The 13,605-nt window shown below is 40.0% G+C and overlaps 1 protein-coding gene across 1 annotated transcript in view; it reads left to right on the forward strand.

Moving 5' to 3' along the window:
* Nucleotides 1–13,605, forward strand: part of ERC2 (ELKS/RAB6-interacting/CAST family member 2) — a 937,761-nt gene that overhangs the window by 171,112 nt on the left and 753,044 nt on the right. The window contains exon 5 of the mRNA XM_047691669.1: nucleotides 4,461–4,877. Within this exon, the coding sequence (XP_047547625.1) occupies nucleotides 4,461–4,877 (417 nt within the window). The remainder of the gene's footprint in view (nucleotides 1–4,460; nucleotides 4,878–13,605) is intronic.

Here is a 13,605-nt window from a genome sequence, read left to right on the forward strand (position 1 = left end):
GGCATCCAAATTGGTAAGGAGTAGGTAAAACAGTCATCATTTGTAGATGATGTGATATTACGAATAGAAAAAGAGAAAAACTTATTTAATTCAGTGAAGTTGCAGGATACAAAATTAACATGCAGAAATCAGTTGCTTTTCTATATATTAATAATCTATCAGAAAGAGAAATTAAGAGAATAATTCCATTTATAATTGCATCAAAAATAATAAAATACCTAGGATAAAATTTAATCAAGGTGATGAAAGTCCTGTAATCTGAAAACTGTAAGACACTGATGAAAGATATTTCAGATGACACCAGCAAATGGAAAGATGCTCATGGATTGGAAGAATTAATATTGTTAAATTAATATTGTTCAAATGTCCATACCCAAAGTGATCTACAGATTCAGTGCAGTCTCCAACACAATACCAATTGCACTTTTCACAGAAATAGAACAAAGAATCCTAAAATTTGTGTGGAACCACAGGAGACCCCAAATAGCCAAAACAGTCTTGAGAAAGAACAAAGCTGGAGGAGTCATACTTCCTGATTTCAAACTATATTGCAAAGCTATACTAATCAAAACTATATGGTACTGACATGGAAACAGACACATAAATTAATAGAATAGAATGGAGTCTAGAAATAAACCCACACATGTATGATCAGCTAATCTATTCCAAAGGAGGCAAGAATATAAAATGGGGAAGAGACAAACACTTCAATGAATGATGTTGGGAAAACTGGACAGCTACATGCCAGAGTGATACTAGACCACTATCTTACAGCATATATAGAAATAAATTCAAAGTGGGTTAAAGCTTTGAATGTAAGGCCTAAAATCATAAAACTCTTAGAAGAAAACATAGGCAATAAGCTCTTAGACATCAAGCAATATTTTTCTGGTCAGTCTCCTCAGACACGGGCAACAAAAGCTAAAATAAACAAATGGGATTATATCACAATAAAAAGCTTTTGCACAGCAAAAGAGACCAGCAACAAAATGAAAAGGCAACCTACTTCATGGGAGAAGATATTTGCAAATCCTATTATCTGATAGGGGGTTAATATCAAAATATATAGATAACTTTCATAAATTACTAGCCAAAAAACCCCAAACAACTTGATTTAAAAAATAGGCAGAAGACATGAATAAACATTTTTCTAAGGAAGACATACAGACAGTCAATAGCACTTGAGAAGATGCTCAAAGTCACCGATTGTCAGGGAAATACAAATCAAAACCACATTGAGATACTGCCTCATACCAGTCAGACTGGCTATTATCAGAAAAAGGAAGAAAATAAGGGTTGCTGAGGATATGGAGAAAAGGGAACCCTTCTACTCGTTGATGGGAATGTAAATTGGTGCAACCACTATAGGAAACAGTATGGAAGTTCTTCAGTTTCATTCTTCTTCATATAGGTGTCCAATTTTCCCAACACCATTTATTGAAGAGTCTGTCTTTTCTCCATTTTAAATTCTTGCCTCCTTTGTCATAGATTAGTTGACCATATAAGCATGGGCTTCTTTCTGAGCTCTCTATCTTATTCAGTTGATCTATATGGCTACTTTTGTGCCAGTACCATACTGTTTTAATTACTATAGCTTTGTAGTATATCTTGAAATCTGGGATTGTGATACTTCTAGTTTTATTCATCTTTTTCAAGATTGCTTTGGCTATTTGGGGTATTTTGTGGTTCCACATGAATTTTAGAATAATTTGTTCTAGTTCTGAGAAAAAGTGCTATTGACATTTTGATAGGGATTGCACTGAATCTAGATTGCTTTGGGTGGAGTGGACATTTTAACAATAATTATCCTGGGGAACCTGGGTGGTTTAGTCAGTTAAATGTCCAACTCTTGATTTTGGCTCAGGTTGTGATCTCAGGGTTATGAGATCATTCCTTGTGTTGGCTCTACATTGGTTGTGGAGCCTGCTTAAGATTCTCTCCCTCTCTAAAACAAACAAACAAATGAACAAACAATATTAAATCTTCCAATCCATGGGCATGGACTATCTTTCTATTTCTTTGTGTTGCCTTCAGTTTCTTTCACCAGTGTCTTAGAGTTTTCAGTGTAGAGAGCTTTTACTTTCTTGGTCAAACTTATTCCTAGGTATTTTATTCTTGGTGAAATTGTAAATGAGATTGTTTTCTTAATTTCTCCTTCTTCTGTTTCATTATTAGTCTAAAGAAATGCAACAGATTTCTTTCTTTTTTGGGAGGGAGAGAGTAAGAGAGAGTGAGGAGGGTTGTGGGGGGAGAAAAAGAGAGAGAGGGAGAGAGAGAATCTTAAGTAGGTTCCACTTCCAGCACAGTGCCTGATGTGGGGCTTGATCTCAAGACTCTGAGATCATGACCTGAGCCAAAATCAAGAGTCAGATGCTTAACCAACTGAGCCACCCAGGCACCCCACAACAGATTTCTTTATATTAATTTTGTATCCTGCACCTTCTTTTGGAATGATGAAAATGTTCTAAAATGTATCGTGTGGATGGTTGCACAACACTGTGAATATACTAAAAACCACTGAATTTTACACTTAACAGGGGTGAATTTTGTTTAAAAAATTCATAATTACCATCATTAAATACATACCAGTTGCTCACTCGCAGTCACTGCCCGGTGAGACACTGTGGCACATGGATGAGAAAGAGAAAACTTGTTCTTTGTGCTCTGGGAATGTCTCAATGGATATTCTTTTTTTTTTTTTTAATATTTTATTTATTTATTTGACACAGAGAGAGAGAGATCACAAGTAGGCAGAGCAGCAGGCAGAGAGAGAGGGGGAAGCAGGCTCCCCGCAGAGCAGAGATCCCGATGCGGGGCTCGATCCCAGGACCCCGAGACCATGACCTGAGCTGAAGGCAGTGGCTTAATCCACTGAGCCACCCAGGGGCCCCATCAATGGATATTCTTAAATGGAAGATGAAATAGATCCACAAATAGTTTAATCAAGATGTTGCAATACTCAGTGCTAATCTCTGGGCATAGACCAGACTCAGAAAGATCTCAACACCTCTGGGTGCCAGCTATAGCAATTCAGAAAGATTTCAAAATGTGGGGCACTCCAATATTTATGTAACGTAGACATAGTATTATTTATGGCTTATAGTACTGTGAGGTACCTGGGGGCAGGAGCTATGCCTTGTGTTCATTTTGATTCCCTTGCTTAGTGTTATGTCTGGTCTGCTGGCAGGAGTGTGTGTTTGGTGATTGAATGAACTCTTTTGGAAGTGCCCTGGTTTATTCCTAGGACAAAAATGCCTTCTAGCTTATGACTGCCTGTTCTGACCAGCCTGAGGGTTGACCCTGTGGGGAAGGTGTTGCAGAATTCACCAACTATCCTCATGCAATTGTTTCTTTTCTCATAACCGGTAACTGTTTTGTTTCTTTGGTGTTTTCACTCTGATTTTGGCTGAAATGGTGACTTGGAATAATATGTGGATACTTCTGGAGTGTTGTTCTTTCTTCCCTGGTAGTATACTGAAGACTTTGGGTTCCTGGGTCAGTGAGATTTAAGAAAACAAAAGCTGGAATTAACCTCACTTTCTTCTTCTTCTTCTTCTTTTTTTTTTTTTTTCCTTTTGATCATGTTTATCAAACAGCAGTGCTATAGATTTTGTGTATCTTATGGATCTTTGCTGTAATAAGAATTTGTTTTTCTTTTTTCTTTTTTTTTCCTCTGTGAAGTTATTTTATGTTGATTCTTTCTGTTAAATATCCTTTGCTTGCACTGGACTTTTCTTTGTGTTGATTTTTTGCTTCATTTTTTTTTTTTTTCCATTTCCCATGCTGTTCAGTTACTGGATGCCAGAAGAACCAAGGTTTGTCCACTCTTTGCAGCTTGTTTGTTTTGCTCTGCACAGCCTCACCTCCTTGTGTGTTTGTGTCTGTCTGTCTGCATTTATTCCCTTTTGCTTGCAGATGCAGTAATCCTGTTTACTAAACCTGTTCACAGCTTTATTTGTAAAAAATAAAGTCCTTGTTTGTGTCTACTTGTAGTGGATGCTATTATTTTCATTTTTTAAATGGAAATGCATTTATCATCGAAAGTATGGATAGTAGAATAAAGAACACCTTAGGAAACAAGGAATACTGAGTCTGGAGCATTGCGGGCCTAAAGAAGGTGTGTTTGTGAGACTTTCCCTTCTAACCCTTTCCACTTCCTCAGTTAAAACTCTGTAGATGTATAATTTCCCTTGTGACTGACACTAATATATTGTTTCTGTGTATGTGTACATTTCTCTTCTCCTGAGACATTCAGAAAGCATCACTGAATTAATTTCCCCCTCTCCATGTGCTGTCCCATGCTTCTGAAGTCATCCTGGAGGACTTAACGGCTGGCCCTCTGGACCTACCTCATGATTAACATTCCATCTTCATAGTCTGGTAGTTGCAAATAGCGCTTGGCATTTCCATTGACTTTTTCCCCTTCTTTCTCCTCTCCTGCTCCATCTTTCTTATCACAGCACCTGCAGTTGACAATCCAAGCCCTTCAGGATGAGCTTCGGACCCAGAGAGACCTCAATCACCTCCTACAGCAAGAGAGTGGCAACCGTGGAGCTGAGCACTTCACCATTGAGCTGACTGAGGAGAACTTCAGGCGGCTCCAAGCTGAACATGACAGACAAGCTAAAGAGCTGTTCCTTTTAAGGAAGACCTTGGAGGAAATGGAGCTGAGAATTGAAACACAGAAACAGACCCTCAATGCCCGAGACGAGTCGATTAAAAAGCTTCTCGAGATGTTGCAAAGTAAAGGGTTGCCTTCTAAAAGTCTCGAGGATGACAATGAACGAACACGACGGATGGCAGAGGCTGAGTCTCAAGTCAGTCACTTAGAAGTGATTTTAGACCAGAAGGAGAAGGAAAACATACATCTTAGAGAGGTAAGGACATTCCCTCTATTGCCCCAAACCCATATTTTATAAGTTAAAATATGTTACCAAGTTATTTTCACAGGTTGGAAGATATCTGCAGCCTTAACAAAATTTCATGGCCTCTGTTTTATAATCTTCCTGTCTGTTTATCACCTTTAAACTGGAATTTTGCATTAGATTTTTTTCTTTGCTCACTACACATATGTTCCATTGTTATTTAACACATATTCAGGACCCAAGTGTGTGCAGCACATGCCAGCTCTAAGGTGGTTTACCGTTACTTTCCCACAGATGGCCAGTTTCAGGGTTTTTTAAGTACAGTACTAAGTTTTAGATGTTTATCAGATACATCTCTCTATAGGAGCAAAACAAATAGGTGATTAGCAAAACAATAAACCTAAATATTTTTATAGCTGAATTGGGGCAGCATTTGCAGAAAGTAAAGCATATGGATATTTCTGGGAAGAACGGTAAAATGGGCAGACCAGTTTTGAACATTTAGGTTTAAGATAATCTTCATCTGCATTTTCTTTTGGCTAGGAAAAACTGTCCCAGGTTTCTTGAATATGCATTTCGGCACTTAGTGGATTAAATAATTTGAAGTACTTCAGAGGCTCTCCGGCCTGCCACCACTATTGAATACTGAGATGCTCAGATATCTGAGAATATGTAGTTGGATAGAGCTTAGAAAAAAATGTGGGTGATAGCCAAGGTTTGAAACTTTTACAGCAGTTCCTTGCCGTTATGGTGGATGTGGATCTCAAAAGTACCCTGTAGGCAAAATGTTGAGGGAGGCACAGATCTCACAGAAAATAGGAAGCAATAAAATGGCATTAAGTTTATTTTAAAAGTTTTCTATAGCAATAAATAAACATTCCAAAAGATATTTGCTTTCAGAATTAGATTTCTTGGCATTATATACCTTTTCAGATGGGCAGTTCTTGTGAGTCATTTTTTTATTGGTTCAGAAAACATGGCTTCCATGATGGGGCTTGATGCTCCCAGGAGTTTCCTCTGATATAGATTGTATTTGCTTAGAAAATTTGAATGGACTTTTGTATCTTTAGACTTAATGTCCTCCATGCTTATTCTTCCTTGTTTTATTTTCATGAGACATTAACAGCATGTTTGGGAAGCCACATGGCTTGGTTATGGATTGAGATGCTTAAAGAGATGTTTTGCTGGGACTGGGTCTTCCCGTCCATACTCCAGGAGGCTGAATGTCATCTTAGGCTTCTAAGATGGCCCCTAATGATGTACGCTTCTTGGAAATCATACCCTTGTGTAAATCCATGTCCTCGAGTATAGGCTGAACCTAGTGACTTGATTCTAAACAACAAAATATGGTGAAGGTAATGGGATACCAGTGTGACTTCCATGATTAGGTTATATAAGACTGTTCTTTTCATCTTGTTAGCACACTCTATTTTATTCTCAACTTGCCTGCTTTGATGAAGCAAGCTCATGTGAGAGAGGCCCGTGTGGTAAGGGGCTGAGAGTAGCCTCCAGTCAATACCCAATGAGGAACTGAGACCCTCACTCAAACAGCCACAATGAACTGAAAACTGCCAAAAACCACTTAGTGTGCTTGGAAGTGGATCCTTCCTCAGTGCAACCTTCAGATAATATGACAGGCCCTGGGCTGACACCTTGGCTGCAGCTTTGTGAGAAACTAAAGCAAAGGACCCACCTAAGCTGTGCCTGGATTCCTGACCCACAGAATCTGTGAGATAATAAATGTGTGTTGTTTTAAGCTGCTGAATTGGGGGTGATTTGTTACACAGCAATAAATAACCGATAGAGTGGAGCAGAGACTAATCTCTTCCTGCCTCACTCCATAGACTTTACATTGAGTTTTCCGAAGAGAAACAGTAACTACTGGCAGTAGTCACTTGCATGTAAAGCAACCATGGATTTTGAAATTTTGGTTGTGTTATTTTAGAACTGTGGCTGGAGATTAACATAGTTGAAAAAATCTGCTGCTTTATTTTGGGTGCCAAGGGATCATGTTGCATGTATAGCAGGACAACGATGCCAGAGAAACCTCCATCTGCAGCACTGACCTTCACTCCATGTTGGGGTCTTGTGGTCAGGGCAGAGTCACTCTTTTTCTCTTATTAGATTCTGTTCACTGGTAGTACTAAGTAGATGGTGCCTTGATTCTGTTGTGTGGATACCTCCACTTAAATGACTCTAAACAAAATTCAGTTAGTTTTACAAGATTAGTTTGCCCTCACAGTGGTCTGGCCAGGAAATAGATCATGTTTAGAGCCTTAACCATCAGTCTGAGAGCCCACAGAGAGTGGTACAGAAAATGCAGCCCAACATATTCAGCTAGTTTCCTTGGGCATCAAATGAAAGTCAGTGGATTGCCTTTTTCTTGGCTTATCAAGAAGGTGAATGTGGAAAAGGTGTCTCTATAAAAAAAAAAAAATCTCATTTTAAACTTAACTCAACAAAAAGACTTTGGAGGCCTGAAAGGATGTTCCCCAAGAGAAGGATTGTATTATCTTCTGAGAGCCATTTGTTACATTTTCAGAAATTTTGTGAGCCTGCTTTTAAACCATTGATAACTTGAAATTAGTCATGGTGGGAGTATTTATACCATGGAAATTAGCAAATGCTACCCCCAGGGCCTACGCCCCTGCCACCCCATCCCTGAAGCCCATTTACCAACACGTCTCTGAATAAATGCCATAAACTGTTTACCCACAATACAGCAGGAAGAGGAAAGTTAAATAATGCAAGAATTATGAGTATCCTTTTTTTTAAAAAGATTTTATTTATTTATTTGACAGAGAGAGATCATAAGTAGGCAGAGAGGCAGGCAGAGAGAGAGGAGGAAGCACGCTTCCTGCTGAGCAGAGAGCCCGATGTGGGGCTCGATCCCAGGACCCTGGGATCATGACCTGAGCCAAAGGCAGAGGCTTTAACCCACTGAACCACCCAGGTGCCCCAAGAATTATGAGTATCTTAACCACTCATCATTCATTAGAAGTTTTCGTAACAGCATCTGGATAGATGCTTATGTGTCAGACACTTCAAAGAATACTTTTCATTGATTCATATTTATTTAACTCTCAAAACTACCTGGTGCATTTGGTTGTCCATCCATTCAGTGAGCACTTACTGAGGATCTGCTTTGGGATAAAGCAATCATAGCTAATAAAGTTTGACTTCATCACGCTTGTATTCTGTAGGGGTGAAACATAATTTCATAGTTAAACAGAGAAGTAACATGAAGAAAAGAAGAGGATGAAGAACTAGTGACCTGGGTGGGGCCAACTTGATATTGGGTGGTCAGGGAAGGCCTCTTTGGAGGGGGTGATATTGTGAACTGAGACCTGAATGATAAGAAGGAACCGGCCATGTGAAGCTCTCAGAAGACTTCCAGTCATGTGGAAAGACCCAGGCCTGGGAGGTAGGTGCTATTATTTGGCCCATTTTGCCCGGGGAAACTGAAGAAGAGGTGACACTAAGAAGCTTGTTCAGCCTCCCAGTGGTGAAGCTGGTATTGGAATTGGGGTGACTAGACTTTCAGCCATTAAATCATTTCATGAAATCCCTTTTCTAGAGGAATCTTTCCCAAAATGTGCTTTGCAGAACAGCCATTTTGTGGGATGCTAATAATGTGCTATGAGAGAAAAAGGGCTACAGGGCCAAATGAACTTGGGAAAATGCTGGATTCCACAGAGTTTACTGTAGGACTCCTTAGACTCCTTAATACGCATGTGTGTATCAGTCATTCCCAGGAAGGGGAAGGTTCTCAAGCTTATTTAACTTGCTTTTGTCTTGTTGCACTGGTGCTCTTCATAAAACACTTTGGAAAAAAGCTGTGCTAGAAAATAAAAAGTGTGCTTTTAACTTGTGACCTGCAAAATATGTAAAAATATATAAATAGTTATTTCCCATGGCCAAATAACTGGGTAATTTCCTACATTAGTTATTCTAGAAGGCAAAGTTGATTGTAAGCTGTTTCTGTATTCTCTACTGAGTTTTAGAATGTTCTTCTGTCAGGGTTTTTTTTTTTTTTTTTAACTTTTTTAGTGGAAAAATGTGGCTGACTGCTTTTGGTATTAAAGCAGTAAGAATAGCCTAGCTTGAATAAAGAAGTAGCCTGACCTCTGTTAATTTAAATGAATCTAAAGCAGGATTTAAAATGTACTTGAGGTTTTAAGTTCAGTGTGTTCCTGATTTCTTTTTCATTTTGCACAGTTCAACCCAGTTTGGGGCTAGATGGCGTAATGTTGGAGAAAAGAGTGCTAGTGGTTTTATGATTCATTCTCAGGCAGAGGTGTTGGGCCTCATAAACCCCATCTCCTGGAATACTGGTCTTGTTTAGCCTATTGTTTGAGGAGATTTTGAGTTGGCAGGAGTTGCACATGGGGAGGGGCTGGTTGCTTTAGTGTTTTGTTATCTTTCGGTGGTCTGGAAAAGGCTGAGGGCGAAACCACTTCTTTGCCTGGCAGGAAAGAGCAACAAAAAGACTATGATCTCAACTTATTTGGAAGACCAAAACCACTGTCCAAGAACTACAGCGGATGTGCTAATGTGAGCCAAAGTGTTGGCTGCAACAGAACATTACTCACTAGTGTCGGGGGATGTTTTTGGATACCGGTTGATTTGATAAGACATTATTGGATGTGGTAATAGTTTACCTTGTTCTCTAGCTTTTTCTGCACAGAACATATTGTTCTCTGTAAAGGTTTTGGTAATCAAGTACCTAAAATGCTATTGATTTCATTAAAGAAAAAGTGGGTTTATATACCAGATCCACTCTCCTTAGTATTTTCTTGGCTGGTCCTTAGAAGAGAGTCAGGAGTCTCTGGACTCAGCACTGTAGGATGTTTGAAGAGAGGGGTATATGTTCTGCTGACATGACTATTGATTTTCTATGCTAAAACTTTGGGCAGCTTGCCCATCTTTGGTAGCAAGGGCTGAAGAGCCCTTGGTAGCAAGGGCTGAAGAGCCATCAAGGCATTGGGGGCCTCAGTTGCTATTAACCCAGGAGACTGGGCCCGGGGTTCCCACTATGCTATGGTTGGGGCAGGGAGGAGGAGGGAAAGGCAACATGAATTCTTACTTTCCTCATTTATTTACCAAGATCCACCACGGCAGAGTTGGTGACCTAGAAGTTCCTGAGCTCATAAACCTTTTCCTGATGGCTCAAACCTCCACTATAGCTCTTTGCCCAAACTTTTAAACTCCAGCATAGTTCCCCCATCTCAAAACCAAATGGGCTCTCTCTGTGTAACATGACTTTGTCTCCAGTTCTGCTGGCTGAACCATGATTTTGCTGAGGGAGGCATTTCTAATTCTGATTCTACAGATTTAACCTGTCTATTTCTACCAACAAAGCTTATCACGGAAAATATTCCTAAACACGAGTGACCACATTAATATAATGTTACAAATTCTCTCTTGCAAGAGTTATTTCCTAATATATTATAGAACCTAACAATTGCTGCTTTTTTTAATAAAGTAAGTTTCTTACCTGATCAGTACATTCCATCCATATTCCCAGGCCTCATATATTGCCTGCAGGTGCTCAGTAAATATTTGAGAGTGAAAAAAGAGTTAAAAAAACAATAGAGAGTTTTTCTGTGATTTATTTTGTCAATATTCGAGGGGTGGTTCATAATGATTATAGTGCCATGCTCTTTTATGTTTTCTCTTATGTTTGCTCTGTGCTTGTTGTGGAGTGAGAACTTGAGTGTAACCCTAATTGGAACTTTTCTTTCATTTTTTTGAAACCATGTTGGATGTCATAGAACACATCCATATGCAGGATGCTGTGGGAGCACTCTTGGCAAGTTTGTGGTCTTGTTAAAGGATTCAGGTGGGGCAGTAGGAGAAACAGTTCACATTTACTGAGGCTTATTTTGTGTCAGGTTCTATACTACATAAATACTGTTGCTATCATCCCCATCACACAGGTAAAGAAACTGAGGCACAAAGAAGCAAGTAATTATTTCTAGTCACACAAAGCAAATACTGGAGTGAAGATCAGAACCTGGGAAATCTGGGTGCAGAGTCTATACCTGTCACTATCACATGCTACTACTTCTCGGGATGGTGTACTAAGAGAACATCGAATGGCACTAAAATGGTGTACAGCTTAGAGGTAGGAGGCTGACCGCTGAATTCATCCATGACAGAGCTGGTCTTCAAAGGCAGAAAGAATTTTAACACACAGTAATGATGGTGAAGTATGATTAAAAAAGAGGCAGCTGAGCCAAACATCAGAGGTGGGAACTGTGAGGTGTTGAGGGGGTGCCATGAGTTTGGAGCAGTTGAAACTCCACCTGCCAGGAGGAAAGGAAATAAGGCTGAAAAGGTGATTTGAGGTCAGATCACTCAAGGCCCGGATCATGTGACACAGGGGATTGAATTTTCCTCTGTAGGCTCTGGGCAGCGTTTGAAGGAATTTTCCCAGGAAAATGGCATGATCAGAAAAGATTGTTAGTGCTAATTGGTAGTGGATTGGGGAGGGGGTATGGAGACAAGTTAGAAGGACACTGTGGTTGTTCAGGTCACCAAGAGTCTGAATCTGGGTGGTAGCCACAGGAATTGAAGGGAAAGTTCATCTCTACCTTGACCTTGACAGCCTGGGAACTGAGTGCTGGGAGCTGCGAGGAGCAGATAGCTTCTTTGGGCTTGACGCAGACAGGTGGGCGGATAGTGGGCCAGCCCAAGTGGTAAGAGGCTTGAGGAAAGACTTTGGATGTGTTGAGTTTGATGAAATCCTGGTGGAGCTGTCCAACCAGAGTTGAGAACATGGCTGAGGAAATGACTATGAAGTTCTGCGTAAGTGCACAAGGCATGTCTGACTCTTGGTCACATCGTTGTTGCTATTGTTTGCATACACACCTGATCATCTGTGGCTACCAAGTCCCCACTGTGTGTGATCATTCCAAAGTTTGCCTTGTCACTCACCCCTACTATGTCTAAAAAGTGACCTTAGGGACTGCATACTTCTCTTTGATGCCTCTTTTCTGAGTAAGGATGTCATTTTGACTTGGGTATATCCTTTGAAATTACATAGAATTTTCACTGACCTGTATCAAGGTTCCCTTTGTTCTCCCCGAGTTCCATTTTCTCCAAGCACTCTGTACAGGATGAATGCCAATGAAGCATCTTTACAGGAAAGTACTCTCTCTGAACCCCTATTAACAACACTTTCAAAACCAGGATTTCATAACTTTTACCCACACATTTCTGATGGCAAAGGGAATGCACCTATTCCTGTTTATGTTTAGTATCATTTGCCTTATCTTTGAATTCGAATACACTCTTTAAAGTTTGAACACTGCATGCTAATTTGAAATGGTTCAGGTTTTACCCCATATTGATTTTAATGAGTGCCACTGATTGCTTTTTATAGTAAAAGAGACTGGTGGAGCCCCAGGGAGCCATTAGGCAAAAGGCATTTTGGAACCTGCTGAGAAAAGAAAGTGGCAGGGTAGAGGGAGGTGAGGGGAAGTGATAGGGATTGGGGAGAATGTCAGGTGGTTATGCTGGGAGAGACTCTCATTACTCTCCTCACTGCCTTGTCCTCTTGGTCTACCTTAGGTGTTACTGCTTTTAGAAAAATATTCTTTTGGTAGCTGACCTGATTTATTATTATCACGTTTGGTAAAACCATGCACCACAAATGGAACCTCAGTGTCGAGGAAGTTCTCCAAGTACCAGGACTGTGGCTACTTCAGTATATCACAAACTGTGGCAACTGGCAAGTTGAGACAGCTTAGCTATACCAAGGGCCTACCTGTCTTAGATGGAACATCAGCTAATACCTTACATATGAAGGAGGCTTCATAGTTTATAGAATACACTCTTTTAATGCTTTCCTCTGATGCTTCTGGTAACCCTGTGAGGAAACAAGGTCAGAGACATTAAGAAGTAATGACAAATAACATTTACTGGGCACTCAAGAGCATCAGGCTGTGCTAATCAATTTCCAGGGAGTGCCACTTATCCTTCCAACAATACTCTGGGATGGATGGTGGTTTCCTGTCTCTCAGATGAGGAAACTATGGCCCAAAGGGGTGATGTGTCTGGTCCAGCTTCTTAGGGCAAGTGGTGATGGATCTGGGATTCAAACTTAGGCCTGCTGTTTCCAGGCACCTGATCCTAACCACTCACTGACATTGCCAGGGATGATGCCTGAGTAGAGCAGACACTAGAATTCTGGTATTCTGACTTTTTGCTTAGGGATATTTCCTTGATCAATGGAAAAAAGGAGAAAAATAATGCAGAAGGCTCTGTTTTTTTTTTTTTTTTTTTTTTCCCCTTGCTACATCTTAGTCCTGTTGAATCCAGGACAATAAGTCTATGTATGAGGTCACTGAGCAGTAGAAGGGTTAAACAGTGCCATGCAGAATGTAATATCACAGCTGGATCTCCTTAGCCCATTTATTGCTCATGAAAGTTAAAGTACTAAATTAAAATACAAAGAATGGTACTGTACATCTAGGCCCTCCATGAATTCCTAGGAAATAGATGAATTTTTGTGAACAGAGAGTAAGGAAAACAGGAGGTGCTAAGAGCTGGCCCTTCCCCATTTTGTCTGTTCAAATTTAGCTTTCTTTTTCAATTTTTTAGCTCTGTCATTATTTCATTGCTTAAAAGAAATGCTTTGTTTTCCCAAATTTACTTTCTTTTTATTTAGTTTTTGTTGGGTATTTTGGGTTTCTCTCTATGTCAGTGTGAGACATTAAATCTGTATTTATAACCT

This window comes from Lutra lutra, chromosome 1 (genome assembly GCF_902655055.1).
Source record: "Lutra lutra chromosome 1, mLutLut1.2, whole genome shotgun sequence".
NCBI lineage: Eukaryota > Metazoa > Chordata > Mammalia > Carnivora > Mustelidae > Lutra > Lutra lutra.